The sequence below is a fragment of the Styela clava genome, chromosome 15, assembly GCF_964204865.1.
Source record: "Styela clava chromosome 15, kaStyClav1.hap1.2, whole genome shotgun sequence".
NCBI classification, from domain to species: Eukaryota; Metazoa; Chordata; class Ascidiacea; order Stolidobranchia; family Styelidae; genus Styela; species Styela clava.
The window spans coordinates 17,867,964-17,895,708 of NC_135264.1; the positions used below are offsets into that span (position 1 = coordinate 17,867,964).

General features: G+C 37.0%; 3 protein-coding genes across 3 annotated transcripts; 2 read left to right on the forward strand and 1 right to left on the reverse strand.

The window, feature by feature from the left end:
- The first annotated feature begins 671 nt into the window (after positions 1-671).
- Positions 672-11,781, forward strand: LOC120334046 (stress-induced-phosphoprotein 1-like). The gene is made up of 9 exons (XM_039401500.2): positions 672-824; positions 908-991; positions 1,399-1,530; positions 2,314-2,455; positions 4,128-4,284; positions 4,935-5,148; positions 6,691-6,831; positions 7,473-7,561; positions 8,743-11,781. The coding sequence occupies exons 1-9, from the start codon at positions 795-797 to the stop codon at positions 8,897-8,899; spliced, it is 1,146 nt and encodes a 381-aa protein (XP_039257434.2). The 5' UTR covers positions 672-794; the 3' UTR covers positions 8,900-11,781.
- A 269-nt stretch (positions 11,782-12,050) lies between these two features.
- LOC120334048 (leucine-rich repeat-containing protein 23-like) lies at positions 12,051-19,989 on the reverse strand. The gene is made up of 5 exons (XM_039401503.2): positions 19,482-19,989; positions 15,537-15,659; positions 14,482-14,665; positions 12,979-13,145; positions 12,051-12,285 (listed from the first exon to the last, which is right to left on the reverse strand). Exons 1-5 carry the CDS (start codon positions 19,876-19,878, stop codon positions 12,173-12,175), a joined length of 984 nt encoding a protein of 327 aa, XP_039257437.2. The 5' UTR covers positions 19,879-19,989; the 3' UTR covers positions 12,051-12,172.
- A 710-nt stretch (positions 19,990-20,699) lies between these two features.
- LOC120334050 (endoplasmic reticulum resident protein 29-like) lies at positions 20,700-27,525 on the forward strand. The gene is made up of 6 exons (XM_039401505.2): positions 20,700-20,852; positions 21,257-21,438; positions 22,249-22,387; positions 22,939-23,022; positions 23,872-24,022; positions 24,515-27,525. The coding sequence occupies exons 2-6, from the start codon at positions 21,316-21,318 to the stop codon at positions 24,798-24,800; spliced, it is 783 nt and encodes a 260-aa protein (XP_039257439.2). The 5' UTR covers positions 20,700-20,852; positions 21,257-21,315; the 3' UTR covers positions 24,801-27,525.
- Positions 27,526-27,745: the final 220 nt, after the last annotated feature.

Here is a 27,745-nt window from a genome sequence, read left to right on the forward strand (position 1 = left end):
AACCTTAGTTTTTTTATAATACAAGTTCGAGTACGCCCAAAAAGTTTTAAATAAGTTAGAATATTGAATTTAGCAAGATTTTTTAAAATTATGGGTGATGGTATCTGATTAATCCGCGCCGCTTCGTATCCCGCGAGAGATGATTACGTGAGGTAGACTTGCTCGATCTCCGCTGTCCTCTGCCAATAAAACCATGCATAGGATAGGATTTACATATTATTTATCCCGGGGAAAGGAAAGTCGAATACTGGAATAAGATGGATTCATCATATGACAAACCACGGCTTCTCGTCCAGATACCATTCCATGTCGGGTATGGGATTAGTTATTTATTTTTTTTTTTTCGGAAGCATGGGCTTCTGGTACAAATCGCTAGTTAATCCTTACCATATTAGACATGAGCTGACAACCGGACACGAGGCCTTGGTACGCCATATTATTAGGATGTATTTTCGTTTTTTTTTCGCCCAGAGACAAGCATGAGAAAATCTAAATCTTGAAAAGCTTTTTCACTGACGGGAATTTCTCTTGTTCCCAAGTTTAGCACCTTCGTGCCCTTTAATTCTAACTTTAGCTTTGTAAGCTTGTTAGATCGAAACAGGGTATCTAATCATATCTTTTGTACTAACTTGAATAATACGATATCAAGAACACGTAATATTTTTTATAGACAAATCACGTGACTAAATTAGCCCCGCCTCCAAATGAGGAACCTTACTGTTTGTATGTTGCTGTTGGCGAGTTCTAAATTGTTTAGCTGATTCTTTTTGTTGAGCGAATAATTTGAAAGGAAAATGGCTGAAGGGGGAGAAAAGACAGACAAGGTTTGATTGAATAACTTATTTGTTGATTTTTTTTTATTTCTTGATGGTCTATTCTGCTTGTAATGCTAATATTTTATCCACAGGAGAAAGCAAATGAATACAAAAAAACGGGAAACAAATTTATGGAACAGAACATGAACCAGGAAGCAGTGGAAGAATATACTCTGGTATAATCATTTTTACAATTACGGCACAGTTTTACAATTCCAAAAATAATAAAGGTTCGGATCCAGTGGGGGATGGGCTAATCATGGGCAAAAGTATTGCCCTACTGCTGGACCGGTAAACCAGTGCAGTGCCATCAAGCAGAAATTTTACTTTTTTGTCCCTAATAGCTCCTGCTCATAGATGTGAGAGATTGGCCAAATTTGTAAATAAAAAAACGAAAGATTATGGCTGCGTTTTTCGACATCAGACCCATTTTGATGTTTTATATGTATAATATCAGTGACAGAAAACTACCATTTATGGTGAGTTGTATAAGAAAAGGGCTAATCTCTTGGCAGCACAAACCATGTGTTATGCAGCAACAGAGCTGCTGCCCAAAGATAACTCGTTTTGTTGCTTTTTGCAGGGAATATCTCTCGACAGCACAAACCATGTGTTATACAGTAACAGAGCTGCTGCCCATGCCAAGTTGGAAAATTATGCAGAATCATTAAATGATGCAGAACAAGTTGTTAAACTAAGACCAGATTGGCCTAAGGTGAGTTTTCATTGGTAGAAATATCAACAATATACCAATCCATAATTTGTTTTTATGATACAACAGATGAAATAAATGTTAGATTTATTAGCAAACAATACAAAATAAAACGCTTTATGAGATAATATTTGTGAGTTCCATTTGCTCATAATTTGAATATTTGGAGCCGTTTAGAGTAAATGGTTGATGTTTATTGACATTTCTTAGTTGTGTTAGATCAGACATGGGCAAAGTACGGCCTGCTAGGTAAATTAATCTGGCCCGCCTGATTCTGCCACAACCAAATCAAAACCAAATTTTGATCATTTAGTTAAAAATAGCTCAAGGAATTTGTTGAGATTGTGGTTAAATTTATTTTTGACACGAGATTTATTATTTTCCACTGTTGCCTTTGTAATACTGTAAACATTGTTCATAAAATGTAACTCTTTACGTCATACTTACATGCCCCGCTGTTCTATTGGGGCAAAATTTTTGGCCCTTGATCTGAAAACCGTACCCACCTCTGTGTTAGACTCACATCTAACTTGTGACCACAAGGAACCTTGAAAACATTGCTTCATTACTATAAATCCCCATCTGCCCAAAACAAAACGTAAAAATCACATTGATTAACGAGTCAGACTCAGAGCCAGAACCTGTCATCAGTTTGGAGAGTATTTCAGTTTTGTTATATCAAGTAAGCTACCATTTATGGTTAAAAAATTGTACAATAAAAAATAAAATAATTCAATGTATCATGAGGGAAATACTCAGCTTTCCAATCTTAATTCTATCTCCCAGGGTTACTCCAGGAAAGGATCTGCGCTTCAATTTCTCGGGAGATTCGAAGAAGCAAAAGCAGCTCTCGAGAGAGGACTTGAGCTCGATGCCGATAACGAGATGATGAAGAAAGCATTGAAGGAATGTGAAGCAGAATTAGAAGGTGAACTGGCAGAATTTTCATACTCTATTATAAATGAGAATATTCCGACCTGTCACACTCTATTGCAGGGTGGTCCAAACCCAGGCCCGCGATCCACATTTTTATAACGCAACAGTATTATAAAAAAATGCCTATATGTCACAAAATTTTGAATTTACCCTCCTGTATCTCAAATTTGGTATCAATCAATCTGCAGTTATTTTTTTTTTGGTTAAACTCTTATGGCCCGCTAACACATCGAAAATAATAGTGTGGCTCGCAAGGCCATCAACCTTGTTCCACCCTGCTCTATTGGTTTATTTAAAATGTGTTGACCATGTAATTTCAAATTGTCAATAATGCCTCTTATACTAAGTCCATAAATCTGAAACAAATAACTGGCTAACTAATCCCATACAAGACATGAACTGGTAAGTGGACAAGAGGCCGTGGTTCGTCATATGATTACTTTTTTTTGTCGGATTGCCCCTCCCGGGATAAATATGTAAATCCTATCCTACCCTGATTATGAAGTGAAATAAACTTATATTATTCTTATAAAGTCAGAGCCATGTGTCTGAAAACAAATATTTCATACCCAAAATGAATTGAGAGGACGGGGTTTGCCATATGATTAAGATGTCAAGGATTTTACATATTTATCCCGGGGGAGAGGAAAGCCGGTAAGGCGGCTTAATCATATGGCGAACCACGGCCTCTCGTCCGGTTACCAGTCCATGTCTGGTATGGGATTAGTTAGCCAGTTATTTGTTTTTTCGGAAGCATGGACTTGATGGTGGAGGAAGCCGTATCCGACCAGCAGTTACGTGAACCACCCTGCGGCGGCGAGGAGTCCAGCAATCCTCTCGTACATGATCATCCCCGCATGGGATTCGAACCTGCGAACCCACGCAGGGTAATCAGAGGTACGGTGGGGAGCGTATTCCTAACGCTTAGCACGATGCGCCACACCGCCGAGCCATGTCTCATCGACTTTCCCCCAACTCTGGGACAAATATGTAAATCCTATCCTATCCTGATTATGAAGTGAAATAAACTTATATTATTCTTATAAAGTCAAAGCCATGTATCTGAAAACAAATATTTCATACTCAAAACGAATTGAGAGGACGTGGTTTGCCATATGATTAAGATGTCAAGGATTTTACATATTTATCCCGGGGGAGAGGAAAGCCGGTAAGGCGGCTTAATCATATGGCGAACCACGGCCTCTTGTCCGGTTTCCATTCCAGGTCGGGTATGGGGTTAGTTAGCCAGTTATTTGTTTTTTCGGAAGCATGGACTTGAGGAGTTCAGCAATCCTCTCGCACATAACTACCCCGCATGGGATTCGAACCTGCGAACCCACGCAGGGTAATCAGAGATGCGGTGGTGAGCGTATTCCTAACGCTTAGCACGATGCGCCCCAACGCCGAGCCATGTCTCATCGACTTTCCCCCTACTCTGGGACAAATATGTGAATCCTATCCTATCCTGATTATGAAGTGAAGTAAACTTTTAATATTCTTATAAATTCAAAGCCATGTATCCGAAAACAAATATTTCATACCCAAAATGAAATGAGAGGACGTTGTTTGCCATATGATTAAGACGTCTTTCCACTCCCTACTGATATATATGTGAATCCTATCCTATTTAATCATTGCTCTCTTTTATACTTCAAAACCTCAAGGTCCATCAGTAAGCCAACCTTTGGGAAACCCGTTTGCAAACTTAGAAACGATTATGCCTCGACTACGAGAAGATGAGAGAACGAGAGATCATGTCAACGAGGAGGACTATATGGTCATGCTGAAAGATCTTGGAGAGGACCCGCTGAATTTATCAAAGTAAGAATGAAATTTAAAAATATGCATAGAATCAGTTTCAGATTTGGTCGTTCATATATTAGGGATAGTGGAGATTTTTTTTGCGTGTGAGCCTCTACCTATTTTACATCAATTTTGTAAAAGGACTAAAACCTATGGGCAGGGGATATATTCATCTGGCTAACACAAACAGTCCCCGAACTCGTAATATAAAATAAGGGAAATTGAAATAAAATTATGCCCTTACACTAACCTGGAGTGGAGCACCCAAAAAAAAAATTAGAATAAAAGTATGGGCTAACCCTATCCTGGTGCACACACACTAAGGGAGTATTGAGAAGAAAAGTGATGTGATGGTTTATCATATGGTGGAATATTGCTATTCAATTGTTATCAATTTGAAAACGTAGGATAGTTAGGATGACTATGGTTTGAATGGTCACATATTTTTACATTCTTCATAAAGTAAACTAAAACCTTTTTCGGTCATACTGTGCGAATTCAATTACTCAAAATGATACAAAACTATGAATACAACCATTCTAAAGGATACAAGGATTTCAATTTAATTATTTTCGAATCATTCTGAATATTCGGTTTATTTCTGACACAATTGATAGCCATATAGATCTTGCATAAGTTTTTTTACTCTAATGAAAATTTTCACTCAGGTATCTGACAGATGACAGACTTCGATTGACCTTGAGTGCCTTGCTTGGGTTTGACCTTGAAAAACCAGAGGACATGAACTTCGATGAACCCCCATTCGCAGAGGAAACGAATCAACCAGTAACCAATGACCCAGAACCTAAAATCGATGAACCACAACAAAAAATTGAAGAGCTACCAGAAATTGCACAGTTGTCTTTGACTGATAAAGAAGAGGTATGGCAGGGTTACAACTTCCTTTCCTATTACGGGCCAGGGTGCAATAGTCATCTACAGTATATTGGTTGGAAATTTTTCTTGATGTCAGCTTCCAACTTCCTTTCTTATTACGGGCCAGGGCGCCAAGGTCGACCACAGCAGAGTTTCCCAAACTTTTTGGGCCGCGGAACTGTGGTGTTATTTTTACGGACCCACATTCTATACCTATTTATGTGCATAACCAAGGAGGAAGGATGATGTTCCGTTTGGATTTAGAACACAACAACACAAAGACAATAATGTGACGGATCAATGTTCGAAAATCAAACTCGCGGCTCGACTCTCGACAAAGAACTAATTTAATAGGGTGTACTTGGATGTACTCACATATGACTAGGTTTCACGCCTTTTTCTTGCATCAACGGGGGGGTTTCAAATAACCATGGCAAAGTCGCACAAGTTCTCGACTGGTGATAACTCAACAACGCATACAATCAATTATCGCCGACGACGTAGCTCTGTGACAGAGATATACCTCACAGACGCTGAAAGCTACGATCGTCTACATTTACAACAACTTTTTCACTCCCATTGTTAAGGTCTCGTAACAATTACCCTTTGCGATTGCGTTAACTTACGACTTCATCTCGTTTATGAATGTCTAAGTAACAGTGGATATATGTTAAATGTGGTGACCGTACATTTGAACCCATGCATATATCCACGGGTTCAATCTATATGTGGGTGCTAAAACCCGTGGGTTAGGGTTAGTATGGGTTTAACTATCCGTGAAACAAAAAAAATTCCATAGGTGCAATAGCATACAGGTGAAGTTGTCATGGGTTCAAATGTACGTGGGTTCAAATGTAATGGAACCGTTAAATGTATATATTTCGGACTCTCAATATCGCTGCGGACCCCCTGTGTAGTCGTCACGGACCCCAGTTTGGGGAACCCTGGTCTTGGATGAAAATTGACTCTTTACCGAACCCCCGAAGAAATCAATTCTGTAAGCCTTCTTCAATAGACTGTTTAGTTAACTCCATGGTTCTTGAATTTCTTTGGAGAAATTGAACATCACCATTGAAAGTTATAAATTCCATCTACCAACTGCGAAAATTCAAAATCTCTACTTTGGCTACCGCAGGATGTAATAGCAAGCCATCCTAATTCTACCTCAATGTGCCAACCGCCAAGCCTTGGTAAACTATTTGTTGCATGGGAATATATAGCGAAAAAATTTAAGATTAGCCCATAAAATCATCTTAAAATTTTTTGAAATTGTAAAGGGAATTTATCGAAACCATTTATTGTTTTGGCCCTCACAGATGTAATAAATGAAGTACAAATACTTGAACAATTACTGGTTAAAAACCACTAAACCTGGTTGAAAACTGAATTCATAACAAAATTGAAATTGTAAAAAGACTTAATGAACATCCCGTATTCTAATTTTTCATGTAATTCTTTATGCTACATGATATTAGGAGCTTATTTAGAGCATTTTTGGGAACCAAACTGTGAATATCTTGAAGCAACGGCCGATCTCTTATATTCCAGGCACAGAAAGAAAAAAAACTCGGCACTCAGTTCCTGAAACAGAATGATTTTGCAAACGCACACCAGCATTATGACAACGCAATCGCATACGACCCAACCGATATCAGTTTCTACTCAAATAAAGCTCTCGCTTATATGAAGGTAACAAGTTTTTATTTATTTTAGGGGGGAGAGGAAAGGTGATAAAAGGGAAATTTCGGAACTTGTCACTCCTAAAAAGTTTTTGAAGTCGATAACAATGTGCGTGTGATAGAGGCAGGAGAGTTTTCATAGGAGTCTGAGTGATATTTTCGCAGCCTTTATTAAATAGATATTTTACAGACATGCTAAACATTTTTATTTTTATCCTAAGTGATTAAAGATTCTTGCTGTGCATTAACACAAATATATTTCTGTAACATTGACTTCCGTCAGACAAAACATTACAGAAATATATTTGTGTTACTGTGCAGCAAGAATATTTTTTTTAAAATGAGAGCTATTTTCACTCTTGCTACAGTACCCTTGCATTATATGCATATGGATCCACCGGCATAAAAGAATAAAAAAAGGATGAATAGTTAATTCCGCAGAAACAAAATCATTTGTGCTGTTTTTCAATTTAAGTCAATCTTTGTGCCCATATATTTGTTTGTCGCAGCTTTTTTATTCACTAATAAAGCGAGTTTACGCGAGAAGATCAATGAAATTTGTGTGTCTGCAAGAGAATATGTGCTCTTTTTATTTCATGGGTGAGCAAATACATGTCTTAAATATGAAAATAACTTAACTTTCTTATGAAGGCCAACGATGCACTCAAATGTCGGGAAATGTCTGAGAAAGTTGTTGAAGTCGGCAAAAAACATGGCGGGGATAAAAAGGTGATGGCAAAGTAAGTGAAGATTAATATTTTCGCTCAGGATTAGGATTTTTCTCTGGTTACATAAACCACCTGGTCATGGCGAAGGAGTCCTGCAATCGTCTTGCGCTTAATTATACCCCACAGAATTCGAACCTGCCAAGCGACTCCTCACCCAATGGTGGCTTCTTGTATAAAGCTGTTGCACAGTGAAGGCTTGAAAATACCTCATGAGAAACGATGACTTGAGGCCTGACCTCCTGAAGTATGAACTCAGGTTGTGTACCAGTTTAGGGTTCAGGTTGTGTGACATCTTGGTGTGCATACTTCAGGAGTATCGACAGGCCAAACAAAAATTAATTGGTTAGGCCAGCAGCTCCTAAAACTTTTTGTTTGTGCGGCGCCAATTCATCAAGAAAAAAACTCAAGGTGGACTTACATTAGTGGCCGCAAACTGCGGAGTAGTATAATCCAGCCCGTGACGCTTCACTGAATTATAGTACCAAAACAGCTGTTTTGACGTTTATATACTTTATGTAACAGAATTTATTGTGATACATGTGTAGACTAAATTATATTATAACCTGAAAGGAAAATAATTCACAAGTACTCGTTTAATGAGCCTGTAATTTAATTATAATTAAACAAATGGCAACAAAACGCAGAAAAGTTGATATTAAGTGCAAAGGGTTCAATGTCGCCAAAACAATTTAAATGGAATTTTCTGAGATGCAATGCAATGAGGAAATAAATCTATATTCTATTCGAGAGATGTATCACTGCTTGATTCTTATTATAAAAAGTATCATCCGTTTGGTTTTCAACTTTCTAAAAGTATCTGCGGCCCGCCGATGACTTGCAACCCTCAATTTTGGCCCGTGAGCGAAAAAAGTTTGTCGACCCCCTGATGCATATGATAAAAAGACCCTACGTAACAGAGTCTACGCATGTAGACCCTACGTAACAGAAAATAAGCAACATAAAAGGGTAAAATAGATTTTTGATTATATACATTTGAAATAAAAAAGAATGAAACATAATAAATAAAATATGTAAAATATTCAATCATATATTAGTTATGTTGAACATAATCAGTTAATTTCCGGGACGCACTTAGCAGATCACTTAGTCGAGTTGGGCGATTCCGAACTGAACTGATTTCGTTTCTTCTAAAATGAAGACTGAAAGCGTGAAACGATATATTGACATTTCAGGGCCTACATGCGAATCGGACAAACGTACATGGACGAAGGAGATTATGAAATAGCGTTGGATAGTTTCACCAAATCGATGGCCGAGAACGAGACGGAGGAAATTGTCAAAAAGATCCAACTATGCCGAGAAAACATCAGCCGTCAAGCAGGAAGCTAATGTCAAAAAAACTATTTTCAATTTTCATTAGAAATGCAAAAAATTGGATTTTCTTTGGCCAGAATATAATACTTTCTGAAGCAGGGTTTCCCAAACTTTTGGGTCGCGGACCCTAATTTGTGAATCTTAGTTTTGACGAACCCCCTGTGCTGTTTCAATTTGTTTGCTGACACATCAAAATTATCATATCGTTGCGGGACCCCCTGTGCTGTCATAAAGACCCCCGGGGTCCACGAACCCCAGTTTGTAAAACCCTGTTCCAAATCATCGGTTCCTGACCTTTTACGATACATTTCCTTATTCTGAATCTTCTTATTCTCTCTAATCTTTGACGTTACTAACTCTGATGTAGGTATAATCTCACATAGAAATTTGCAGAATTAAATTTGTATGTGTTAATGGCGATTTGAGCTTTCTTTCATGTTAATTCAGTTCAAATGTATATTTAATGAATGTCCAGAACAATAATTAAACTAACTCATAGGCGATAACAACTGAGCACTTGACTACTAAGACGACTTGGATACTTCACCTTCACAGCTGGTCATGATCAGTCATCTGTGACTGATGACATCACGGGTCATGTTCAGCCATCGGGGAAAATGCTAGTTTTCATGAATACAATAATAATACAGTTGACATTTCAATCCCGAGTCAAAAACGGGTCTTTTGAGCCCGAAATCAGATCCATCACAATTAAGTCCCACTGGCATTCGACTCAAGCCAAATGAATTACTCAACTTCCTCTCTCCCCAACGCTTTTAGCTATACATTTCTGGATATATATTTTCTATTTTGGGTCAATAATGCAGTGAAAATTTGATAATTGCCAATCTCTATTTTTGCATAATTGTGTTGCAAAATTATTTTTTAAGAAAATAATTTCACTTTTTCAAACTTTATTGTGATTTTTTATGTTAGACAGTATGTAAAAATTGCATTTTGATGTTTTTTTGTGCGCTTAATCGTATTGCAGAAGTAAGTTCCGATTTTATTTGCAACCAATAATTCTTCAAATATTTGTATCTGCACTTTTTTTTGCTTCAAATCAGCATTCCTTCATTTTATTCCAAGTTTTCAAAGTTACATGTGACCCGATATTTCACCCAAAATTGTGCTGTTTCATTCTGATTCATGGGAACACTTTTTATGAAATCTGGGTAAACTCTGTTCAGATGTTTTATCTGGTAAAACATAAAATACTGTATTTAGAATTCTTTCTACTTGAGATAAAATTCACTTTTGAGTTCCTAATCCTGTTCGTATTAAATCATTCGTACAAATATTTCCTGTACTCCAGAATTATGTGCACCAAGATGGCAAACACCGGAATGTAGTATGTGTACCAGGTCAGGGTTAGGCCATGATTTCAGGTACAAATACTACGGGAGTCACTTGGCTAGTCCTCAAACTGGTAATAGACCTGAAATGATGAAATTATGGCCTTACCCTAACCTGGTACACATACTACGTCCCGGTGTTCGCCATCTTGGTGCACATACTTCTGGAGGTGCCGTATTTCCTGGCTATATAGCAGTGGTTCTCAGACAGTGGGGCGCGCACCACAAGGGGGCGTAGACACTTATTTGAGGGGGCGTTAAGCTAATTAAAAATATTTTGGATATTTACATTTCATAATTGTTTGTAATTCTTTATTATGTACACTTATTTTCAACGTGTATTTTGAATAAAACATACTTTGCCGGTGCTCCAGAAGTATGTGCACCAGATGCCGCACAACCTAATTACCCTAACCTGGTACACATACTATGTTCAGGTTGTGCGCCATCTTGGTGCACATACTTCGGGAGCACTCTTTCGCCTTACTAAGAGAACCACTGCTATTTTGAGTAAATTGTGTTCCCTTTTATCTATATTTCTCTGCAAAATCCAACTAATTTGTTATATTTCCAATTCTGTAGCAGTTTTTTTATTCAATTTTATTTGGGGGGCATTTCCTACTTGGTAGGTTACCAATAGCAACCAGATGATTAGAGGGAGTCCTTGTTCCAGTACTTGAGTGCTCTTTTCTCAATCTTTTTTTTTTTTGCAAAATAGTGACTCGTTGCTTTTCCTTGTACTCTCATGCATTTCATGTCTGATTCCATGAGTGTCTTTGGCACTCCCAAAGTATGTGCACCAAGATAGCGCACAACTTTAACCTGGTACACATACTGTGTCCCGGCTGTGCGCCATCTTGGTGCACATACTTCGCGAGTACCGTATTTTCTGACTGGCTATCCATTACCAGTCTTTAGATGCTTCTATTTTTTTGCCGAATCTCGACTCGTTACAATTTCATTTTTGTGCTTTATTTTCTGATTTACCAATCCAATGTGAAATTTATATATACACGTTCCAGTACTCGAGTGCTCTTTCCTCCTTTTTTTTTGCAAAATTGTGACTTGTTGCTTTACTTGTACTCACATGCATTTTAAGTCTGATTTCATAGGTATTTCCTGACTGCCTAGAGCAGGGGTGGGCAACATACGGCCCGCGACGAGAGATTTCGACCGGCCCGCTGAATGTACATCAGTACATTATGTGTTTTTTGGTCTCTATTTTTTGTAAAGTGTAAACTTTACTTTAAACGCGATTTATAACTTTCTTTCTTGCATTTAGTGAATAGATATGTGATTAAGATATTGAATACTATTCATGTTATAATCCGGCCCGCCGAGAACTTCATTTTCCCACATCTGGCCCGCCGACTAGAGAAGTTGCCCACCCCATGCCTAAAGGCAGATCTTTTTCCAGTCTTTAGATGCATCTATTTTTTTGCCGAATCTCGACTCGTTACAATTTCATTTTTGTGCTTCATTTTCTGATTTAACGATTAAATCTAATGTAAAATTTCTATACAATATATCTTTGTAGCATCTCATAGTGTGGTTCATGGACACAACATTTGAAGGTTGGAGCTCTCGAAGTATGTGCACCAAGATGACGCACAATCTGAATATAGTATGTGTACTGGGTTAGGGTTCAGGTTGTGTGCCATCTTGGTGCACATACTTCAGGAGCCCCTAAAGGTCTTACATGGAGTCAGAGTTTTACATGTCTCTGCAGTAGAATTCTCCAACAACAATTCCTAATGTGATGGGATGGAATTAATATTAATGATGTTGCCTTACGCCTCAATGAATGACAGCAATATTATATAAAATACTCTTTATTTACAGAACTGTATATAACAATCATTCGACTGGTCTGGAACAAATCGATAAAAAATTTCATGTCCGTGGGGAGGGGTTTCCCCCTTGTTTAAAGCATTTAATCTTCTGCAGCAGCTTCCCCCTCTTCTTCTCCTCCTTCCTCCCCTTTCAGTAATAGTTCTTCCTGTCTTCTCTGTTCATGAATATCTTCTGCTTCTGTGCGTTCTTCCCCTGCAAGTAGATTTATATTCTCAAGGTCGGGGGTATGTCAAGGTTGTGAGTATGTCAAGGTCGTGGGTGTGTCATGGGCGTGAGCAAGCTTGTGGAGTTTATGCCAGACTTCTAGCTTAAGTTGTTTTTATTTTTGTGGCTAGGTTTTCATTGCTATCAGAGCCGGTTGGTAAAGTACTCAGAGTCAAAATTTTGAATTCTTCGACTTTACGTTGAAGACAGTTTGATAAATGTCATACATCGCACAGAGAACAAATTGAGGAAGCACCCCAGCCCCGGTGAGATGTTCAATATAGATTACCCATCAGTTTCTACGCAAGCCTTGTTATATATGATTTCATAGTGATACTCTTAATTCGGATTGCAATAGAATTTGGTTTCATGGGCATATTGGCAGAGTTGTGAAGTCTTTCTGTTTGCTTTCTTTGCTTTGAACGGTACTCCAGAAGTATGAGCACCAAGATGGCGGACACCGGAACATCATATTTGCACCTGGGTCAGGGTTAGGCCATAATTTTATTTCAATTTACCTTACTTTAGTTCTATTACGAGTTCGGGTACTAGCCAAGTGACTCCCGTAGTATTTGTACCTGAAAATATGGCCTAACCCAAACTTGGTACACATATATTTACCTTCTAAACTAGTCAGAATTGCATATAAATACTCAACAGTCGGTCAGTATGGATACTCACCACTGTACTCATCCTTATCCAGTCTTTCCAATCTTCTCAAATATATAAGAACTTCAACCCTATAGCTGTCCTCTTCTTGGCATGGATTATCGTTCAGCACGATGGCACGAAGAAGAGGAAGGGATACAAGTTTGTTCAACTCTTTGAGTGATGTGATATTGTTACCTCTGGAAAGTAAAAAATGAAGATGGAATTTTGTATTTATTCCATGGAAAGGCTTAATCATACAGCTTTAGTTAGTCTACTAGGTCAACGTCTTCGCAGGGGACACTCAATGAATTTTAAGGGTCGCAAAGAGTACACCAATTTCACAAAAAGTATTGGGTCTGCAGCTCCGAACATAAAAATTAGTGTCAACCAGATCGTCGCAGGAGAGGCAAGAGAAAAGAATGTGGCTTACCCTTCCAGTAATGAGAGCATCGGGTAAAATGGCGAAAAAAGCAACACAGACAAGAGCACAAATCATTATGTATTCTTACCCATGTGCGAACCTTTTCAAACAAACTGTCGGATTAGGATTTTATGTTTGATGGGAAAAAATGAGTGTTGACAACACAAAATGGCTCAGTGGACTAGATTGTGGCCGACGGGATACCTGTTGCACACTAATAGTTCAAAGCAGGTTCAAAAAGTTACTTTAATGAACAATATCTACAGTATTACAAAAGCAAAAGTTGAAAACAATATGCCTCGTACAGTAGTGGGATTCAGCCGATTCGCACCGGTTCTATAGAACCGTCTCATAGAATTTTATGAGATCAGCGAACCGGTTAGCATTACATGACTCTTTGTAACAGAACCGCCTGAAAATATGACATTTGTATGATGGAACTGGCTGACAAAAAATTTGAATCCCACCACTGGCCTCGTACTAAAAAAAAAATTAATCGCAATTTCAAAAATTTCGTTGAGCTATTGAGCATTAAAATTAAGTTTTAGTTTGGTTGTTGCAGCAACAGACAAGCTAGACTGAATTACTAAACAGGTCGGATTCGACCCATGGGCGTTAGTCTGCCCATGTCAGGTTCAAAGCCTCAGTAATCTTAAGCAATTCAATGGTCAACTGCGAAGATCACCCAATTCACTACTGAATGAAATGGGTTCCACTTGCTTCTGAGTGGGCGCACATTAGAGGTAAGATCGGGCCCAAAAATTCCGACCCTGGCCCATGGGTATTAAACCCGACCCGAGCCCGACTAATTAACTGAATTTGCGGGTCTAAGCCCGAAGCAAACCTAAAATTCCATATTTTATTAAGGAGTTCTTTGAATTGTCATTGCGAGAGTTCAGTACAGTCTGTGTCATGTTGATGAGGCAACTTCTGTTTTATTTTTGCAAACCACGGTCTCTCGTGGCCAAGACGTCTTATTTAAAAAAAAAGTCAGCGATGGAGAAGCCCGACCCGAACGTAATGATTGACATTTCAGGCCCGGGTCGGGCTCAGGCCTCACATTTTAGCTCTAGCGCTCATGAGCAATTTTCTCAAAAAAAAGAGCAAGTCACCTCAAGTTAATATATTGGAGAGACTTCATTTGATCTGAGAAGCCATCTAGTGTCGAGATCTGATTATCTCTAAGGTGAAGAAGAGTGAGTTTCTCAAGACGTTCGAGTCCTTCGATTGACTTGATTATATTCGCAGCAAGATAAAGGTTCTTTAGATTAGGAAGGTATATCCCAGCTGTAGACTCTGGAATATAATGCAAATTCCATGTTAGGATAGGATTTACATATTTATCCCGGGGAGACGAAAGTGGATAAGACGACTTAATTATATGGCGAACCATGGCCTCTCGTCTGGTTACGAGTTCATGTCGAGTATGGGATTAGTTAGCTAGTTATTTGTTTTCGGAAGCATGGACTTGATAGTGGAGGAAATCGTATTAGAGTGATATTTCTTTTTATTAGGCGCGTCACTCTCTAAATAAGACGCTGTACCAGCATTTCTACACCTGTTTTATTTTTTAAACTCCATTGAAATCGGCAACATCATGTGTGCTCCCATAAGAAAATTGCAGGGAAATAAATGCAAAAATAGCAAAATCGTTGCACCGTTTTTACTTAGCTTTCTAATTACCAGGTTAGACCGTACCAGCTAGCAGCGTTTCGAGCTACGAAAAATTGCTATACAGGGAGTCCTCGGGTTACGACGGTCGCGACTTACGATGTTTCGAGGTTACGAACGCACCCCATTAAAAATATAAAAGATGATACTGTACTGTACAGTATTTGCTTTTATTCATAATGTGATATGAAATTGTTTTCTGTTTTTTTAATAAAGTACTTTTTTGCATTATTTGTACATTTTATTACAGTACCATACTTTACAATACAGTACGATATGTGTAGAGTAATTTGGGCACTGTACAGTATAATGTTTCGACTTACACTGAAATTCGGGTTACATCGCGTCTCGAGAACGTAACAACGTCATAAGTCGAGGACAAAAACTGATACAAAAACTGTTTTTTTTGCACTTCTAAAAAAAGGGACAATTTGATTCCTAAACAATATCCCCCCCCTGATCCTTAGTATGGCCGAGGTATTCAACTATTAGTTACCTAGTTTATTTCCTCTCAATTCCAAGGTATGAAGATTTGTCAGAGTTCCTGGGTGAAGTCCAGATATCGATGTGATCTGATTCGAATTCAAGTTTAACTGCTCGAGTAATGGATGCTCAACTCCTGTAAAAACATGAATAAATAATAAATTGAATGGAATCGTCAAAGCTGATAAGACCGATTAATCATATAGCGAACCATGGACTCTCGTCCGGTTCCAAGTTACATAGTTTAATTACCATATTTCATGGCTAATAAGTCTACCCGGCAAATAAGACAATGTCAATTCTTGGCACTCAAAAGGAGGGTCTTTCCATATAGCCGTCCAATAGGACGGGGTAGAAAACTTGCTTTACTGTTGGTCAGCTAAACACTATTATGCGATAATAATTTTATATGGTTATAACCAGATCATGTTTATTTGGTAGAATCATACTCCCAGAATTAACTATTTTTTTAAATAAAGCGTTAATTTTAAGTTAAAAAGCGGCAATCATTTTGAACAACCTATTAGCCCAAACACTGAAATAACATCTAAATAAGGTGTGATAGGAGTACACTGTACGTCCATGGGTTTATTTCACAGCTGTGTTTTCCTGTCTGTGTCGTTTTTCGTCGAACCGGCAAAACGGAAGGGTCATATATCACTTTATCTCCGTGGCCGTATTTTTCTTTAAAGTACCGATAACGATGGACGTGAATGGGGAGGGAGTGCTTCATGACACCAACCAGTTATTACTACATGGCAGTTTTTAAAAAGAATATGACAAATAACAGCTACCCGTATAAAGCCAATTAAATATCATGATTGGAGACCCTTTGGCGTCATCGGGTATATAATAAAAAATATTAAACTAAATATAAGTTTCACACAAATCATATTTCAAGCTCACCTGCCCAATAAGACGACCCCTCCAAAATCAGGCCACAAAATTGGGTTTAGAAAAGCGACCTATTAGCTGGGAAATACGGTATACAACAAGAATAGTTAACTAGTTGAAACTTGTCCTAATAATCATACCATATACCAGGGATGGCCAATACCGAATAGTTCACTATTTCGAATACATTCGAAATTATTTTTTTCGAATATGAAATTTCGAATACTTCGAAAATAAAATTCACTAATTGAAGCTTATCTAAATGTATGTAGGAATTTCCATACAATAAGCAATGGAATAACTGCTATCTAGAAGTTACAACCTAGCTTCATTACCAGGCATTTCATATTCCAGTATATATTTTATATACCATGAGTCATGTTAACAGAATTAAATTAATACGGCAAGGCATTTTAAACAGTGGTATCGGTGATGGATTTGAATATTTGCGCAACACAAAATCATCCTAGTGAAACGGCCATACTCTTAATTAAACACCAACCATTATCCAAATTATTTGCCGATAAGCGGGATAAAGTATGAGTTATTTTGGTTATTGTGAGTACAAAAATGCGAATCAAAAATTAATTATATTCGGGAACTATACCACACATTTTAAGTCCGCAGATCGCCGTTGCATGTTTGAGTAATAATACTTTTATTATTTTATAAATAGGAATCAAAAACTATTTATAATCGGGTAGTTTATCACACATTCTAAGTTCACAGATCGCCGTTGTATTTTGTAAATACGAAAATAGGAATCAAAAATTAATATTAATCGCGAGTTTGCCACACAATTTATGTCCACAGATCGCCATGATATTGTGCCGAATATAATTAGTTTTTAATTCTTATTTTCGTACTCACGAAAAAATAGTCACACGTTGGAAAATAATTGATACTTTATCCCGCATTTTGGGAACTAATTTGGATAATGGTTGCCATTGGTTTGTATTTAAAAGTATGGACTTTTTACTAGGATGATTTTGTGCTGCGCAAAATATTCGAATCCATGACCGATACCTCTATTTGAAATGCCTTACCGTGTTAATTTAATTCTATTATCATAACTCAAATGTTGGTAAATCGGGCAGTTTACCACACATTTTAAGGCCACAGATCGCCGTTGCATTTTAGAAATATAGTTTTATTATTTTGTAAATACGAATCAGAATTTAATTCTAATTGGGCAGTTTACTACATATTTCATGACCACAAATACCCGTGGTATTTGGTATTAATACTTTCATTATTTTATCAATATGAAAATAGGAATCAATATTTTATAATATCGGTCAGTTCACCACACATTTTATGTCCACAGATTGTCGATACAACCATGAGTTACGTTGAACAGAATTAAATTAATACAGCATGACATTTTAATAAATGCTGTTACCAGTCATGGATTGGATTATTTTGCGCAACAAAAATCATCTTGGTAAAGGATCGATACTTTTAACTATCGTTATCAAAATTATTTGCCAGAAATTATTTTCTAATAAATCGACTTTTTTTTCCAACTTGTGACTATTTATTTGATACGTAACAATTACGGCTATGAATACCGTATTTCCCGGCTAATAAGTCCACATGGCAAATAGGACGATGTCTATTTTTAGCACTCAAAAAAGGGGTTTTTCCATATAGGCCCCAATAAGACGGGTAAAAAAATTGTGTCCCTGTTGTTCAGTTATGCTAATATGCGCTAATAATTTTATATGTTTAGAACCAGATCATTTAACTATATTTAACAAATGAGCGGTAAATTTAAGTTGTAAAGCGGCAATCATTTTGGACAACCTATTAACCCGAATGTTGAAATAATTTTGAAATGTGATAAGTACTACACTGTACGTCCACGGGTTATTTCACAGCTGTGTTTTCCTGTCCCTGTCGTGTTCTGCTGAATCGGCAAAACGAAAGGGTCACAAATCACTTTATCTCGGTGGCCGTGTTTCTCTTTAAAGTAACGATAACCGGCCTGCGATTAAATATCATGATTGGCAGGCCCTAAGACCCAAATATAAGGTTACACAAATCATGTTTGAGAAGACTCATGCGAATAAAAAGCAGGCCACATCGAAATAAAATAAACATACTTTCTCAATTAGACGCCCCCACCCCGCCTAGAAAAGCGACTCATTGGACGAATTTTTGACGTAATGAAAATGAATTTGTAAATTAAAAGCCTTGTAGACGAATGTCGGCAATGTCCACCCGCACAAACGTGCAAATATGTCGCAACACTATGCGACGTACCGTCGCACAGAATATAAACAATCAAAATGCCGATTCTATTTCATCGTCATTACAATACGTGAGACAGCGTAAAAAGTCGTTTGAATATTCCCGTAAAACGAAACACCACGTTTACGGCGAAAAGTGGCTACTATTCGGAATTATTCGAAAATCAGCCGAAAAGGTATTCGAATACTTTGATATTCGAATACATTCGAATATTCGATTCGTTTTGGACAACCCAACATATGAGTTAGAAAATGTCAATACTACTATATTATGCAATAAAGATAAACCACTGAGTGTTTTGTAAAAATCACTCATTAAATTTCCTAATATATTTTTCACTCGTCATGTGGTCAAGCATTCCTTTCAATTTACTTTCATTTATTTACATATTCAGGGACTCAAGAATGAACAAAGTGCTGGGTGATTTCGTTCAAGTTTAATTCTTAGATTTACATATTTATCCCGTGGGAGTGAAAAGCCGATAAGATGGCTTTATCATATGGTGAACTACACCCACTCATCCGATTACCAGTCCGTGTCAGATATGGAATCAATTAGCCAGGTATTTGTTTTCGAAAGAATGGACTTGATGTTGGAGGAAGCCGTAACCGACCAGCGGTTACGTGAACCAGCCTACGATGGCGAGGAATCCAGCAATCCTCTCGCACATGATCATACCCGCATGACATTCGAATCTGTAAACCCAGGTAGAGTAAACAGAGATGTGGTGACGAGCGTATTCCTAACGCTTAAAGCACAATGAGCCACACCGCCTATAGATAGTTTATTATTAACATAAAAGCTTTTTAACCTTCTGTGCTTGTGATCTTGTTGTTGGCAAAGTTTGCAATCTGCAGGAACGGTAAGGCTTCTAGTTTTGGGCTGGTGAGCTGGTTTTTATCAGCCTTCAGTGTCAGCATATTTGTCAGATGGTTGAGCGGGGTGATGTCCCGTAGAAAATTGCCTGAAAGATCCACATAACGAACATGGATAAAACTTTTCAATAATTGTATATCTGTTATGTCTCTATCGTGAACATCCAAGCGCACATAAGCGTGTGTTAGCCCGCTTCCTATCTTGCAAAGCAACGAAAGACATTCTGGTATGACGTCTTGTATTAGAGGGTTATCCGGGAGTTTTTCGTCCCCCTCAGCTTCTGTAGTGCGAGGTTCCGTGATTTCCTCTCCAACATCTGATTCATCTGACATTTTTTCAATTATTAAACTTCAAAATAACTCACTATTATACGAACTTAGATCTATTCGGATTAGCTCAGACCGAACGTGAGTGACGTAAAAACAACAAACTCACAGTGGTCTCTATAGCAACGCTGAATTTATCTACAGCGAAAACTGACCAAGCGTGAAGGGGGTCTTGTCCTTCTTGAAACAGTAAAATATTTTTACAAAAAAAATTAATTGAATGAAAATAATCATATAATTTAAATTATATAATAATATACTATCATTTTATTCGTAACGTAATCACGACTAATATGGTTATTTTCTCCTTTTCTAATTTATCCTGACCTACGAGATGATAAACAGAGCAAAATTAAATAAAGATAAGATTTCGAAATAAAATACGTTGGAGAATTGGTGGAGAGGCAAAAACTAACAAACTATAACAAGCAAACACAATTAATAAACATTTCAATGAAGGAATTAATCAAAACAAAAATGTCGCGTACGAGAAAAGCCCCACGAAGGCATAATCTCAAAAAAAATTTCAGCCTTTTTGACACATTTAATTATGATCATGATTAAAATTTATCATTATAGTGATTCAATAAAAAAAAATCAGACTAGTGTCGTCACAAACATGTATGCAAGTGCACAAAGTCATAATACTCATGTACTTTTATGTCCTATATGATTTGAATTGAGCCATACTTCTGAAAATTCTGACAACTTTTATACTATCACGTCATGTATATATCTATCTTAAGTAATGTATATATTTTTTAACAAAAATTCGAAATTTATAATAAATGATTCTAAAAAACCATGAAAATTTCAGCGGAATATGACGTAATATTCATGCTTGAGTAACGTTGAATATAAACAAGCCGGCGTGTGAAATTTGCACCTGTGCTTTGACGAATCATTTTGCGACACGTTTCTATATAATGTCGGTTATGTTTCTGTTCTTTTTAATGTGTTCTACTCGCGAGTGGATTTTGGTGAGTTTTTATTTATAATACTTATAATCCATGAGGCATTGGCTCCAAAAAGAATAGGGACCAATAGACCATTGCGCGATAAGGTGTTTTTTAGGATTTTTGCTAACAATTAGACTACTGAATTAGGATATCTTACAATTATTGCTTAAAATTCTACAAATGCAGAAATGCCCTAATTTTTGTGGTCAATGTGGCAATTTGGTATTAGTATTAGAATTGAATTCCAATTGAAGTCGTAGACTATAATACTGAACTAATGTTATCGTTAAATCAGTGTAGCATTGAATAGGAAAAAGAAACATCTAAATCATATTCCTGTATTCAGAAATGGAATGTGTCTCAACAGAATTGGCACATGTTTTTTAGGATGAAACCTATCTTATGCAACCTATTTTATGTTTCAGAGAGAAAAAGGTGTTTCTGACTTTCGAAATAATTTTCATACCAATAAACAGGCCACAACATGATGTCACTATATTCTACAGTTTTTGTCGCAATTCTCCTGTTACAAACCACTGGTCTTCAAAAAGTCAATGGACTAGCAGTGGCTGGTGCTTTGTCTCTGGATAGCATGACCTTTGATAAGGTAAGAGCATTTTTGGGGTCTTGTGTGGTCTCGTACTTCAAGTACTTGTAGCGGGAGCACCCAACCAATTTTGTATATATCAATCACCCACCTGACTGTGTGATCTGAAAGTTACGTCAGTACGACGTAATAAGGCCTTTGAAACTATACAAAGTTTCATCCGAGACACACAACAGCACAAGCGATCACCCGAAATTGAGCAAGCTACTTCTCAATTTTTTTTTCGTTGCAATGATTTCGATATGCGAAAGATCACTGCCGTTAGTGAGTTCTTTATGGTTGGCGCAGCAGCCATTTCGGACGAAACTACACAACACTCCATTTTTGAATATGTATCAAACATTTTTGTTTGCTGAGTCATTATTAAAAAGAAACACTCCATTTTTGAATGTGTATCAAACATTTTTGTTTGCTGAGTAATTAATTAATTATTAAGAAGAGATGCTCAAATTAAAAGAACATGTCTCACATTGGCATGATACGATCTTGACTAAGCACAGAGTTAGCTGAAAAGAGCGTGAAAGAATAAAGTCATAAGAATTATATGAAAGAATTATGAAAAATTTGTTAAATTATCAATAAGCTTGCAATTAATATAATAAATTGAAGTTTGAGTTTGACATTTTCGTTTTGACATTTTAAAATGTCCTTTACCTCGAATACAGTGCCACACAGACATTCTTGTTTTTCAAAGCATGGTGGCTTCTTTCATATCAATTTCTGCTTGTTCAGAGTCTTGTTTAGACCAAAACAATCCGTAAGGAAACTCGGAACATTTAACCAACGATTTGCTCATCCGTATCTTTCCAGGTTGTCAAGTCTTTCAAATCAATTTTAATAAAATTTGACAACGCTTATCCACACGGAGAACATCAGGAAGAATTCAGAAAACTGGCAACGCTCAGCTCGAAAACTGAAGATTTCATCATTGCAGAAGTTGGAATAAATGGTAATCACTGTAGGATTCACATATTTATCCCGGGGGAGAGGAAAGCCTATAAAATGGCTGGTCCGGTTACGAGTCAATGCCGGGTATGGGATTAGTTAGCCAGTAATTTGTTTTCGGATGCAAGGATTTGATGGTGGAGGATGTCGTAACTGACTAGCAGTTACGTGAAACCACCCTACAGCGACGAGGAGTCCAGCAATCCTCTCACATATAATTATTCCCCGCAGGATTCAGAGAACCCACGCAGGTTAATCAGAGGTTACAGTGGTGTGTGTTCCTAATACATGGCACGATGCGCCACACCGCTGAGCCAGAGCCAACATCTTAGATATCAGAAACATACCACTGAATATGGCTTTTACGAGCTGATAATTTTGGTTCGGCATAACTTGCCCAATTTAATGCAAAGACTTGACACAGATGTGCAGCCTATGTTTAATATCTTTTCAAAACATGAAAAAGTCAGTAGAAGCGAGAATTTATCTCACTCATGTTTTATGGCATATATATGCTTGATACAATGAATACTCATATCATTGAATTCCTTGCAGAGTACGGTGAAAAGGAAAATCAGGACTTGGCCAATAGATATGGAATCAGGAAGGATAATTATCCTCAGTACAGACTCTTCAAAGGTAAGTGTAAAGGGAGGCGCAGTTCTTATCAGTTCATGGCAGCTCCTGCCACGAACGAACCGCGGCAGCTCTTGCCATGGTTTTATAGCGCTATTCAGTAATCAGTATTAACAGTATATTCACAAATTAATGTATCATATTCTAATTGATCATGTGGAATTATATCTACTTAAACACTAACCCTAATCCCAAATCCATCAAAACTGTATCTATAAGAAAAACGTTCCAATTTACCCAATATTTGTCACCATAAAGGTCTTTACGACCCACCTGCCGCGGTTACGGCAGCAAAATTTCACCTGCCATTGGTTTTCGATTTGCTGCCGCGGTAACGGCAGCTCGACATTGGTTTGTGGCAGCTAAAAAGTCAGTCGCCATAGGTTTGGCCATGGTATGGAAATACCGCCATGGTTTTGCGGCAGCTGCAGACGCCACAGAATACTTAAAACTGCACTTGTGTAATGGAGACTTGGAGAAAAGTTTCGGCGACTGAAATGCTATGAGATACAGAATAGACTTAGGGTGGTGCATTATAAGTACTCAAGAGTCTTTGGGCAAAGTTAGGGGCACTAACTCGAAAGTAATGGAGACTCATCTCTGAGCAAAGTCACATGCACTCACTCAGAAGTGAAGGAGAGTCATTTCTGACCAAAGTTATGTGCACTCACAAAGAATTGGAGAAGATTCATACCCGAGCAAAGTTACAGGCACTCACTCAGAAGTAAAGGAGACTCAACTCTGGGCAAAGTTATAGAAGACTACTAAACAGTTTAAGATGGTTAACTTGGGACGTGAATTTCCAGTCAAAATGGAGCCGCTTATCTCATAAACTCAAATTTCAATTTTTAGGTGATTTTGACAGTCCTATATCACACTCCGGTGGCACAACTCACTTTGAAATTGTCAGATTTCTTCGAGAGAACGGCATCTACGTGGGTCTTGATGGATGCTTGGAAAGATTGGACTCATTGGCGGAAAAATTTATGTCATCACTAGGAGGGTTTGTATATCTAAATCATTACCACCAGGATTTAGGGGGTTTGTAGAACTTCGCTTAATACAGTCCTTGTAATCAGCCTCCAAAAAAATGAGTCAGGAATGTTAAATTACATTGGACCTTTTTGAGTTATCTCCAACTCCATCCATTGGCACAACTTCTGGGTCAAAAAGTTGCACACATCTCTCCGCATTTCTTAACTCTTCAGCAATTCTTCTATTTTTATTTATTATTACTTTTTCAGTGCTTGTGGGTATTCATACAGGGTTTCCAAAAAGTTTCGCCCAGTTATAAATTTTTTATAATCAAATGAAATAATTTTTTTTTTTTCGAGATGTTAAATGTTGTAGTCCCCATTTATCATACGACCAAATTTATTCAAATTTGCAATTGGTAATGTTATGAAATCGGGCGGAACTTTTTGGACACCCTGTATATTATTGGGCGGTAACTGAAAAATTTTATTACATTTTGTTCTTATTTCATATTTTCTAGGCAAAAAGATACTCAAGAAGCCGTTTTCAATGAACTACAAAATGTCGTAGAAAATTTCCATACAGCAGAGGAAAAAGAACATGGCGAAATGTATATTTCGATCGTTAAAAACATGATCGGAAAAGGGCGAGATTTCGTACAGAAAAATATTGATCGCATGGTTTCGATATTGGAGGGGGATAACGTTGCAAAAAATAAGAAAGAAAAACTACAGAAAAAAGTCAATATTCTGAAGTGTTTTTCGCTAAGTGCGGCCACTAGCTCTGGGATAAAAGACGAGTTATAGTTCTTTAATATCTATGAGTGAGTAGGACTGTCGGTCACTCTCGAAGACATTCAGAGATCAGGAAAAACGTAGGTTAGATCAGATTTGTCCTCATACTCAACCCTTTATATATTTTTTTTTATATTTATCTTGGGGTAAGGAAGTTCGTAGAACAACTTCTGAATATCACAGACCAGGATTTTAACTTGTTACCAATCCAAGGTGTTTAAGGACGTTTAACATTATTTGACAAGATGAATAAACATTTTGATTGGGGACATTTACAACTCGCCAGCGAACCCCACTCGTTCTCAATTTTTGGGATCGGGATAATAATTCTATCTTTATGCTGTCTAACTTTTTTGCTATTGTCGAAATCATACTATATATATAGATTTTATCTCTGTGTTGCGTTACCCAAAGGGTTAAGGGAGAGAATTATCCGGTCTTATTTTATTTAAAATTTGTCTGTTATTAGTAATTATTTAAATGCTCTGGAAACCATGGGTTTTATTTCTTTATCACCTAGTTCAGAAATAAGTAGCATATTCAAAATTTAATTATTCTCTAAATTAGAATTTTTTAGTTTTCATGTGTCTGAAATTCTAACCTTGCCAATCATTAAAACAAGTTTTATCTTGCCTCAAACTTAGCTGAAGAAATATTTATTTTTGAATTTTTTCCTTCAAAAAAAAAAACTTGCTTAAACTAGGCTTGGACATGCATGGAACTATTTTTAGAAAGATTAAAATCTTGATTAAAAGATTAAAATCTTGCTGGGGTAAAGGGAATGGGGGTTGGAGGCAGATAGGGGTTTGGATTGTTCACACCCCAGAGCGGTACACGTAATCGTATTTAAATTTCAAATTTATAAGTATTTTTTACTTCAACCTCTGCAAAATAGTTGATATTCAACCAACCATGACATGCAAACACTCAGTTATGTCAACACTGAAATTTATAAGCCAATATTCATACTGTTTGAAGCCTTAAATATATAATTTTTTTTTTTTGAACTTCACAGAATATTCAATTAATTTCAAACTCTGTAAAATTTGTCAACAAATTGTAGCAAACATTTATATGAATATGCATTGTGAGATTTACTACTGCGGCATTGGTACCGCAGCTTTGAAATGAGATTATTCTGTCTGGACATGCTCTATCGATTTTTTGTGCGAGAAGAGTCTTACAAGTAGATCAGACCTGACAATCCATGACCAGAAATGCAGATTCTATTTTATCATTGTGAAAAATTCTTTCTAAAAAATTGAATTTTATTTGATATTCAGAATTATTTATTTTAATATTTTGCTTAATTTTAATTTATTGCTGTGACTATCAGAAGTGATTAAACACAAAATAAATTAATGATAAGCTAATCTATCTCTCTCCTCTGCAGTCATAGACAAGCAGTTAATGTATACGTGCGCGAAATTGTTATGCCAAGTTAACAACCAATAGTATCAATTTCAAGTTTTTTTAGCACTTCAATATAGTTAACGCTATTAATTTTATTCATTTTTTTAAATATCAAATGGGTTTCCATTAGAGCTAAAAACAGGAGCCCGAAATTCGGGCCTGGAATGTCAATCATTACGTTCGAGTCGGGCTTCTCTATCGCTGACTTTTTTTTAAATGAGGCGTTTCGGCCACGAGAGACCGTGGTTTGCAAAAAAAACAGAAGTTACCTCATCAACATGACACATACTGTACTAAACTCTTGCAATGACAATTCAAAGAACTCCTAAATAGAATATGAAATTTCGGGCTCTGGCCTATAAATTCAGTCAATTAGTCGGGGTCTGGTTTAATACCCACGGGCCTGGGTTGAGCTGATATTTTTGGGCCCGATCTTACCTCTAGTCCCAATATTTACTTGAAAATGATGGAAAGCAATTTTTATTCCTTCACGATGATGCTTTTCAGCTAAGGCTGAACCAGTACCAATGTGCGGCCTTCGTGTCGCTCTATTTGAGCGTTGGTCAACAACGTATCAACTACCCTGCGAGAGATTCAAGAAATGCGAAAGGAACTTATGATATTTTAAAATTGAATGATTAATTAAATATTTACAAGATTGCTTTACTGTTTTATTGCATTTTCAGTTAAATTTGAATCAACAACAATACCTTACTTTTTACTCTATACCACTGGTTCTCAACCAGTGGGCCATGGCCCACTGCTGGGCCATAGAGTCTTTTCAAGTGGGCCACAAGCCTATCAAAAATTACTATTATTATTGGAAAGTTTAGTTTCATTTGTGTCATTATAGTAGTATTGTAGTGGCTATGAATGATGCTGCTACTTTTCATTCTAATCATTAAAGTGAAAGTATTTATTTTGGCAAAAATAGTCTCGTTTTTCTTGTAGTTTTTTCCCTGCATGAGAAAGTTAGTGGGCCATAGAATTTTCATGCAACGAAAGTGGGCCAAGAAAGAAAAAAGGTTGAGAACCACTGCTCTATACAGTAACTAGTTATTTGTGTATTCAATATTTTATTGCCATTTCAAAACCGTATTTCTCTGCGTACATTACGGGTTGGGAGGGATTTGAATGTTTATTCACTTTAGTGTTCATGGCGTGTTTTTTATGAGGCATTTCTTGGCCTTCACTAAGAGCAAGTTGCCAATCTCAATTTATTCATTTTAAATTCTTTTATTCTGATGTAGAGAGGTTGCTCTTTTAATTTTTGATGCAATAGATGAATATTATTTATGCAAAGGAATAAATGTATTTTGCGGAACTTTGTCTAAATTATTTCCATGTAGAATTCTATGACATGTCGAGTTGGGTACCATTACACCAGTGGTTCTCAAACTTGTTAAGCTGCGATCCCTTTTCAGAATTTGTCAAATCACGCGCCACACCTCAAGAATAACTAACAATGCTACAAATAACAGATACTAAGGTGAAAGCATGTTATATTCATCGCTATCTCTAAACTATGAAGAAATTTGATTATC